The sequence below is a fragment of the Mandrillus leucophaeus genome, unplaced genomic scaffold (genome assembly GCF_000951045.1).
Source record: "Mandrillus leucophaeus isolate KB7577 unplaced genomic scaffold, Mleu.le_1.0 Scaffold1541, whole genome shotgun sequence".
Lineage (NCBI taxonomy): Eukaryota > Metazoa > Chordata > Mammalia > Primates > Cercopithecidae > Mandrillus > Mandrillus leucophaeus.
In genome coordinates, this window is record NW_012101523.1 from 343,694 (window position 1) to 353,147 (window position 9,454).

At 37.5% G+C, this 9,454-nt stretch overlaps 1 protein-coding gene across 2 annotated transcripts in view; it reads right to left on the minus strand.

Moving 5' to 3' along the window:
- Window positions 1-9,454, minus strand: part of LOC105536123 (protein FAM154B) — a 40,721-nt gene that overhangs the window by 24,254 nt on the left and 7,013 nt on the right. The window contains exon 2 of one of the 2 annotated variants that reach the window (XM_011975394.1): window positions 1,130-1,332. In XM_011975394.1, the coding sequence (XP_011830784.1) occupies window positions 1,130-1,332 (203 nt within the window). Of the gene's footprint in view, window positions 1-1,129; window positions 1,333-7,695; window positions 7,912-9,454 lie in introns of those variants that run through there. The other variant, XR_001005542.1, reaches the window with a different exon arrangement.

Consider the following 9,454-nt stretch of genomic DNA (forward strand, 5'->3'; position numbering starts at 1 on the left):
AAAAAAAAAAAAAAAAAATAGCCTGTTTAAAAAACAAAGACCCCATTCCTCGAAAGTAGCCTGTTTAAAAACAAAGACCCCATTCCAGGTTTTGGGGCCAGGTGTGGTGGCTCATGCCTTTGATCCCAGCACATTGGGAGGCTTTGGGAGGCTGAGGTGGGTGGATCACTTGAGGTCAGGAGTTGGTGACCAGCCTGGCCAACATGGTGAAACCCCATCTCAACTAAAAATACAAAAAAAATAGCTGGGCGTGGTGGCATGCACCTGTAATCCCAGCTACTTGGGAGGCTGAGGTGGGAGAATTGCTTTAACCCGGGAGGCGAGGTTGCAGTGAGCCAAGATCCCGCCATTGCACTCCAGCCTGGGCAACAGAGCGAGACTCTGTCTCAATAATAACAAAAAAAACACGTTTTTGGAAAGAAAAACACACATGGCCCAACTCCTATGCCTCTAAGTCAGTTGCCTGTAAAGAGAAAGTATTCTCACCCTTCCACTATCCCAGAATTCTTAGAGGAGCAGGACCCCTATGTGGCAGTCTAGCACTATCTATCATGGGGTACATAAGCCTACCTAATTCTGAGGTTCAGTATCAGGAATCGCCTGCTTACAGATGAAAGCTTCATTCTCTATTTTGTCCTCTATCAGTGTAAAAGTAACATTGTGCTTCTCCATCTGGTAACTCTTTTGCTTTATAGGTTGGTTCAGGACTTGAATGGAGAAGAGCATTGCTATTTATTTGACCTCAAAGATCCCAATACTCTTGGTAGAATTTCAACTCTTTCTAGGATGGGAAGAAAAGAACAATGCCAACTAAATGTGACATGAAGTGACAAACGTTAACATAATGCTTGTTTAATGGCATCCCTTGTTTTTCATGTTTTGAAACAGAGAGAACTAATAAAGTAGATGACTTTGGATGGGAGTGTGGGTCTTTTACCTCTCAATCAGACAAATGGTCTATTTTCTTTTGTTACTATACAATACTATTTTGCCACAGAGAGAAATGTTCTTTCCTGAGCCATGGAGGCTAAGTTTGGCAGCACACCAAAGTTATAATTTGATATTAGATGTTAAAGCTGAAAGTAAGTTTTAGTTTTTTGGCTGCTTCATTTATGAAATGGCAAGTTACCTTTATAAGTCGGGACCATGTCCAACTTTTCTTTTTTAACTTGTTGTCTCTCCAAAGGCCGGACTATTGCCACAGGCTGCACTTTGTACGAATTAAAATCCCGTTTGTAGGTAGTACCAAGATCAATCTTCTCTTGTTTTGGTTTATATTCTTCTGGCACATGGCGAGGCTGTTTAACTATTTCATAAGGACGATAATCCGACCTGAAATATATAAATTTGAAACACAGCCTCACAAGTTCTTTTATTTCTAATTATTTCAATGAAGTATGGAAAATGTCAAGGCTTTTTTTCCTTGAAAAGTCTGAGAAGATATTAAAATGGTAATAGTTGATAAACTACTTGAAAGAAGTAACTGAATTTCTTATAAAGTCCTATCCAGTGACTAAATATCTTGAGAAAAGTAAATATATCAAAAATTCTAGTTTTTAAAATATCATTAATTTTTAATTAATGTCAGTTAATTGGATTTTCAGTAAATAATATCCTCAAGTAATTGGTTTTTTTGTCTAACCTGGAAGGAAATTTCAGGTAAAATTTACTAAACCTGAAAAGTTTAAAAAATATATTCCCCCTGAGTCCACTTTGTCAAAGTCCTTATTCATCCTACTTAAAGTCTCCAGCAAACTATTTTGGCATACTTTCTTCTTTTTGAATTCATGCTGTTTTCTCGCTTGTTGTTAGATGATTAGTAACTCTGGTCTTTAGACATAAATCACATTCAGATTATGGATATAAGTGTTCCTCATCTTTGGATCTCCCAGATGGTAATGCATCTGGGATGCTAATGCAGCCAACCTGGGCGCTATATAACATTATGTGACAGAGGTAGTACTGCAGACACTGAGGTAAAAACTGAGGAATGGAGAAGAACGCAAACTTAGACTGATCAGACCGCCTACATCCATTTACTAGCTGCAGGACCTTGGATAATTTTATTAATCTGTTTATGCCCCAGTTTCTTTATATTTCATAGGGCACAATAATATCTTCTATCTCACATAGTTGTTTTTAAGGATATACACACACACTTTTAAGACTGCTTGGTACACAGTAAGATCAATATGGTAGCCACTACTGTTACTACCCCAAGACTTCATAGATTGCTTTTTTCTTCTGGATTCTATTGGCACTTGACTCATTTTGTGATTAAACTATCTTGTATTAATCAATATTTGCTGCGTATGTCTGTAAGTTCCCCGAAGAAACCCGAAACCCTCACTGAATTCTTCTTCTATTCACAACATAACTTCTTAGACTAATTAACTGTTTTCTCACCCACTCCAATCCATTTCAATCTGGTTTCCAGCATTGCCACTTCCCTAATACAGCTCTAAGGTTCACCATGTCTTCCATGTGATTAAATTCATTGAACATTTTTAGTCCTCATCTTACTTGACCTCTCTAGCAGTAATTGACATTATTATCCACACTGTCTGTTTCTAGGCAACTTTCTCTTCCTGACTTTCTGATTATTTCTTGCCAGTCTCCAATGCAGCTTCATCTACCTTTACTCGGTCATTAAATACATGTTAGCATTCCTCAAGACTTGGACCTACCTACACATACTTCTTTTCATCCACTGTTCACTCCTGAGGATAACTCTTCTACTCTCACAGCTTCAATTACTACCTAGATTGAAAAAACCCTCAAATTTACATCTCAGCTTAGACCTCTTCTCTGAGCTCCATACCAGTATCTACGATGGTCTCTTGGATATTCAGTGGCAACTCAAAACTTAATATGTCACAAATCAACTCGCTATTTCCCCTCAATAAATGTGGTCCTTTTTGCTTGTTCTCTATTTAAGCGAATGCTATTACCATCGTTTCAGACGCATAGTCAGAAACTTAGGACTCACCCTTTATACCTTACTACTCTCCCCTATCTAGTCCATCATCAACTACTGTCAATTTTGCCTCATAAATATCTCTCAAATCTAATCACTTTTTTCCACATCTGCCACTACCATAATATGCAAAGTTTTTACAATGGCTCATTTGAATCACTTTAATAGCTTCCTAAACTCATTTACCCACATCTACTCTATTTCTTCCTCCAATCTTTTCTCCACATGGCACCTGAAGTAATGCTTTCCCAAGTAAATCTGATCAGGTCATTCTTGCTCTCATCTCCCTGGCCTCTTCCTTAACTCCCTTCCTCCCTACTCTATCCTCCACCAAAAAAAAAAAAAAAAAAAAAAAAAAAAAAAAAAAAAAAAAAAAAAAAAATCATGACGTACTACTATAAGGACATAGACAACACTGAACATGGCTTAAAGGCTCTGCCTGGCCTCCTTCACTAGCCTCAACTGTCACTGTGCTTCCTCTTGCTTTCTCTGCTCCAGCTGGCCCTCTTTGATAATTTTCTCCTTTCCATGCTCCTTCCTGCTACATGCTACTCTCTCTCTCTCTGCTTGGAATGCATTTCCTTCCCCCTCTTAATCCAGCTAATTTAACATCCTTCAGGTTTTGACATATTTTTCTTATTCCCTGAGAAAGTCAAACTCTTATTCTGGCTGTCAAGATACCTGTGCCTTTCCTTCATAGATTTCATCATTGTTGTAATTTTAGACTTATTTTGAGTAATGTTTTTGATTGCCATCTCTAATAGGTTGCAACATCTGTCAGCACAGAGATCATGACTGCTTTTGGTCACCACTATATCCCAGGTGTCTAGTATAGTGCTTGATGCTTAATAAATGCTTAATAATTTTTTATTTAATGAATGAAGAGTAGTAGAAATCACATACCTCTGCTTCTCAAGACATGTGAGTTGTTCTTCGCTCTTCCTAAATACAAGCTAGAGGGGAATAGGCTAAAATGCAGTCAGGAAGTGAGAGAATCAGGAAGGGAAAAGCAAAGCAAAAGCTCAGAACTCTCAGTTTCTCTGGTTAGACTAGTTAAGTGTTAGAAAGTATGCCTCCAAACCCAAAGCCGCTTTCTATGTAGTAGTAGTAGAGGGTGAATGCAGTCTTATTCATCTGATATATCCTAAGACATTTGATGTGTCTAGAATCCTACTCCTTCAGGGCAGGCTTCCTGCCAACTCTGGCAGTCATCTAAGTTAGCTACAACTGTACTGCTATAAAGGATCCAAAATCTTGTACAAGTTCAGACACCTCTTTACACAGTCACTTCCTGTACTATGCAAATGTACAGAATGCTTCTCTGTTTGTACAGATAAATCCACTTTCTACTGCATAGTCACCACAGTCAACATGAGGGAGTCAAGCAAGAGTTTCAAGCTCCTAGATTATGACTCTTAGAAATACTGCAAGTTTCCCAGTGAAAATAGAAAGAAAAGATCCAATGTCTTACTAAGTGAAGAGATGACAATTTAAGAAATGAATAAATTTATTTTTATTGGCATTTTGGACTTTGGGACTTTCTTTTTTATAAAAAAAAAAACTATTAAGGCTTACTTAAATAAGTCAATAGGGGAAATCCAGAATTGAAAAGCAACTGCCTTTTAAAAGAAAGATATGGCAGGTTAAATTTTCTCAATTTCTACACTTAGAACTGGTTAAAAGCACAATCTCTGTTCAATAAATACAAATATTGTAAAATTTATTTTAAATCTTTAATATGAACCACTAAATGTTAATAAATATTCATAAATATTAATAAATTAAAGTGAAGACAAAGAGCCATTCCCATTCAATCAGTCTCAACCAGTTGTTCAATTTCTTCATCTCACTTATTATAATCCATAATTATCTTAGTTATTTATCTGATATTTTCTTATCTGGACTTTCCCACAACACGATAAACAACAGTAAAGCAAAGACCGTCTCTGTTTTATGTTCCATGTCATCCTCAGTGAGCAGTCCAGTTCCTGACCTACTGCACTGAATCAGTGGCAACAGAATCACTAGCAATGCTGGTTAAAAATGTAGTTTCCTGAGACCCACTCTATTATCTACTGGCTCTTTTAGATGGAGATCTGGAATCTGCAATTGTAACACTTCTAGATGGCACTACTGCATACCAAAATCTGAGGACTAAGTAAAATCTTCCATCTGTGGAAGAGCCATACACCTACACAAGTAACTAGAGTCACCAAAGTATTATTACTGCAAGGAATGCCTGAAATGTTAAAAATAGACATATTAGACTAAAAGTTTGAAAGTCTCCACCTTTGCTATATAAGAATGAGCTGCAACTGAAATGAAATGAAAATGGCTAACATCAAAATCTAAAGCTATTACAGAGCATTTTAAAAACTCTAAATTATAGAAATATGATGTCTGAGTTCCTTGAAAGCAGGAACTTCAACTTGTAAAAGGAAAATAAATCTTGGGGCCCCGAAATCACTAAGCTAAGGGGAAAAGTGAAGCTGGGAACTGCTTAGGACAAACCTGTCTCCCATTGTATTCATAGTCACCCCTCTGCTCACTGAGACAAATGCATATCTGATTGCTTCCTTTGGAGAAGCTCATCAGAAACTCAAAAGAATGCAACCATTTGTCTCTTATCTACCTATGACCTGCAAGCTCACTCCCAGTTTCGAATTTGTCCCACCCTTCCGGAACGAACCAATATTAATCTAAAGTATATGTTGATTGACGTGTGTCTCCCTAAAATGTATAAAACCAAACTGTGTTCTGACCACCTTGGGCACATATTATTGGGACCTCCTGAGGCTGTGTCACCAGCATGCGCCCTCAACCTTGGCAAAATAAACTTCCTAAATTAACTGAGACCTATCTCAGATATTTGGGGTTCACAAACTTATTGACATTTTTATACTTAACACCAGGATTGTACCTTGAATATAGTACATACATTAACAGTTCAAATAAAATAATGAGTAAATATACTTAATCCACCTAACTGACAAAAATTTGAGAAATCAAAAAAGGTAAGTTCAAATGAAAAGTACAGATTTAAGAGGATTTTTTTTCATCACTCACTGAACAAATATTGGGTACCTACTATGTGCTAGTAGGCATTGTATTAGTTTTCTAAAAATAGAATGCTGAGACAACAATAGACTTATTTCCTGCTTTCATGAAACACTGAAACCAACCTAATGATAAATAACAGGAAGGTGCTTTGGGAGCTTACATAGAAGAATTTTACCTAATCTGAAAACTGGGTGAAGTGTCAGAGAAGGCTTATTCAAGTGATAATGTAGTTGAGATCTGCAGATTGAATGAGCATTAGCTAAGAGAGGGAAGGAAAATTGCAGGTAGGGAAAATAGTATCTTGGAAGACCCTGAGACAAGGAAACCTGGCACTTTTCAAATAAATAAAAAATGGCCCATGGGATGGAGCATAAAAGAGTAAAAAGGATACTACAGTGAAAATGAATTACAGAATTAAGTAGTGAGCAAACCATGCCTCTACATGGTTTTGGTAAGGATTCTGGTTTGTGTTAAACACAATGGGAAAGTTTAAGAGTATTTTAAGCAGAAAAGTGATAGGATTTGGTTTGCATTTGGGCAGGCTGAAGTATTGAAAACAGATCAAACTGCAAAAACTAGAGTAGATTCAGATATTACACTTAGAAAGCGACTGCATTCCTCTAGGTCAAGCTTGTCCAACCTGCAGCCTATGGGCTGCATGCGGCCCAGGACGGCTTTGAATGAAGTCCAGCACAAATTTGTAAACTTTCTTAAAACATTATGAGATTTTCTTGTGTTTTTTTTTTTTTTTTGGCTCATCAGCTATGGTTGGTGTTACTGGATTTGACGTGTGGCCCAAGACAATTCTTCTTCCAGTGTGGCCCAGGGAAGCCAAAAGATAAGACACCCTGCTCTAGGTGGTGGTGACAGTGGAAAGCAGACAAATATTAGATATTTTAGGAAGTTAAAAAAAAAACAGAACTTTTTATATCCCTTTTTTCTTCTCACACTTTGTCAACCTAATTCTCATTTTTCTGTTTTTTTTCAAGTTGTGACTTAACTAGTCTCTTGCCTATTAGATTGGTTCAACTTAAATCCATGAAACAGTAATTTAAATAGCTAGAAAAATTTATTGACAGCAGAAGAGTTGGAAGAAAAATAAGTAAAGCAAATAGTTACTAAATATTTACTTAAATGTAGTTATTCCTTCCATTTTACCACGGCATGCTCGAATTTCTTGCTTGGGTTTAAGACTCTGAGTTGGAAGAACATTGTCATACATAGGATATTTTTCCAAATACTCAGTTGTAGGGAAAAACACCCCAGAATTTTCATAAATCCTTGTGGTTCCATGTGGACAATGATGTCGCCTGTGCAAAAAATAAACTGAAAGATTAACCTTAAAAAACATTTTGTGTTGTAATTGCATTTTAATCAGAGACCGCCAATAAACTCACAATTTCTAAATTCTAGAGCTTTACTGAAAAAAACCTTTTTCCTCTATAAAAACAATCTATAAATAATGGTCTATCTCTACATGGTGGAAGCACAGCAATTAAGTGTCTCATAACAATTTAGTGTCTTGTTACACTATAGAAGCTGAAAAGCTAACAGGGAATTTCCCAAGCTCTTGCAGGAAGGTTCCACATACAATTTAGGTTTCACCTACTACATGTATTCACTTGATACTTTGACTCAGAACAGAGCTACATAAGGAGAGAGTTAAGGCACAACATTTATTTTGCTTGCATGGAATGTAATAGAGGCAACAAGAGATTGGAGTTAGAAGTTGTTAGGTGGCATCTTGATTTGCAAGCTGGTTTCCTAACTTGGCAGCTTCTTGACCTTGGAAGAGATGAGTGATTCTGGAGTCTACAGCTCTGTTACAATTTTCGGACTGTGGCAGAGGCAGTGGCTTCCTTGTCAGTCCTGTTCTGTGGTAAAATTTTTGGAAGTTTTTCCTGGAAGCTTATTTTGAAAATGATTTTTTAAGTTCTTCCAAGTGAACTCTCTCTATATATATATACTCCTTAATAAATTCCTTTTTGCCTAAACTAACCAGAGAAGATTATGTTATCCATAACTAAGAATCTTGACCAATATATCATATAAGCTAATAGTATACAGTTATTTAAGAGAATGAGGGTGGACTTTATGCATGTTCACTAGAAGATGGTGAGATTGTAAATAGTAAAAACCCAGATTGTAGAATAGTATGCTCAGGGTTTTCTGTTCCAAGATGGTAGAATAGGAACAGCTCCACTCTGCAGCTCGCAGCATGATCGACACAGAAGATGGTGATTTCTGCATTTCCAACTGAGCCTCCACTGATGATATCCAGGCAAACAGGGTCTGGAGTGGACCTCCAGCAAACTCCAACAGACCTGAAGCTGAGGGACCTGACTCTTAGAAGGAAAACTAACAAACAGAAAGGAATAGCATCAACAGCAACAAAAAGGACATCCACCCCAAAATCCCACCTGAAGGTCACCAGCATCAAAGACCACAGGTAGATAAAACCACAAAGATGGGGACAAACCAGAGCAGAAAAGCTGAAAATTCTAAAAACCAGAGCGCCTCTTCTCCTCCAAAGGACGGCAGCTCCTTGCCAGTAACGGAACAAAGCTGGATGGAGAATGACTTTGACAAGTTGACAGAAGTAGGCTTCAGAAGGTCGGTAATAACAAACTTCTCCGAGCTAAAGGAGGATGTTTGAACCCATCACAAGGAAGATAAAAACCTAGAAAAAAGATTAGACAAATGGCTAACTAGAATAAACAGTGTAGAGACGACCTTAAATGATCTGATGGAGCTGCAAACCATGGCACAAGAACTATGTGACACATGCACAAGCTTCAGTAGCCGATTCAACCAAGTAGAAGAAAGGGTATCAGTGATTGAAGATCAAATTAATGACATAAAGTGAGCAGAGAAGTTTAGAGAAAAAAGAGTAAAAAGACACAAACAAAGCCTCCAAGAAGTATGGGACTATGTGAAAAGACCAAATCTACGTTTGGTTGGTGTACCTGAAAGTGACAGGGAGAATGGAACCAAGTTGGAAAACACTCTTCATGATACTATCCAGGAGAACTTCCCCAACCTAGCAAGGCAGGCCAACATTCAAATTCAGGAAATACAGAGAACACCACAAAGATACTCCTTGAGAATAGTAAACCCAAGACACATAATTGTCAGATTCACCAAGGTTGAAATGAAGGAAAAAATGTTAAGGGCAGCCAGAGAGAAAGGTCGGGTTACCGACAAAGGGAAGAGCAGATCTCTCAGCAGAAACTCTACAAGCCAGAAGAGAGTGGGGGCCAATATTCAACATACTTATAGAAAAAAATTTTCAACCCAGAATTTCATATCCAGCCAAACTAAGCTTCATAGTGAAGGAGAAATAAAATCCTTTATAGATAAGCAAATGTTGAGAGATTTTGTCACCACCAGGCCTGCCTTACAAGAGTTCCTGAAGGA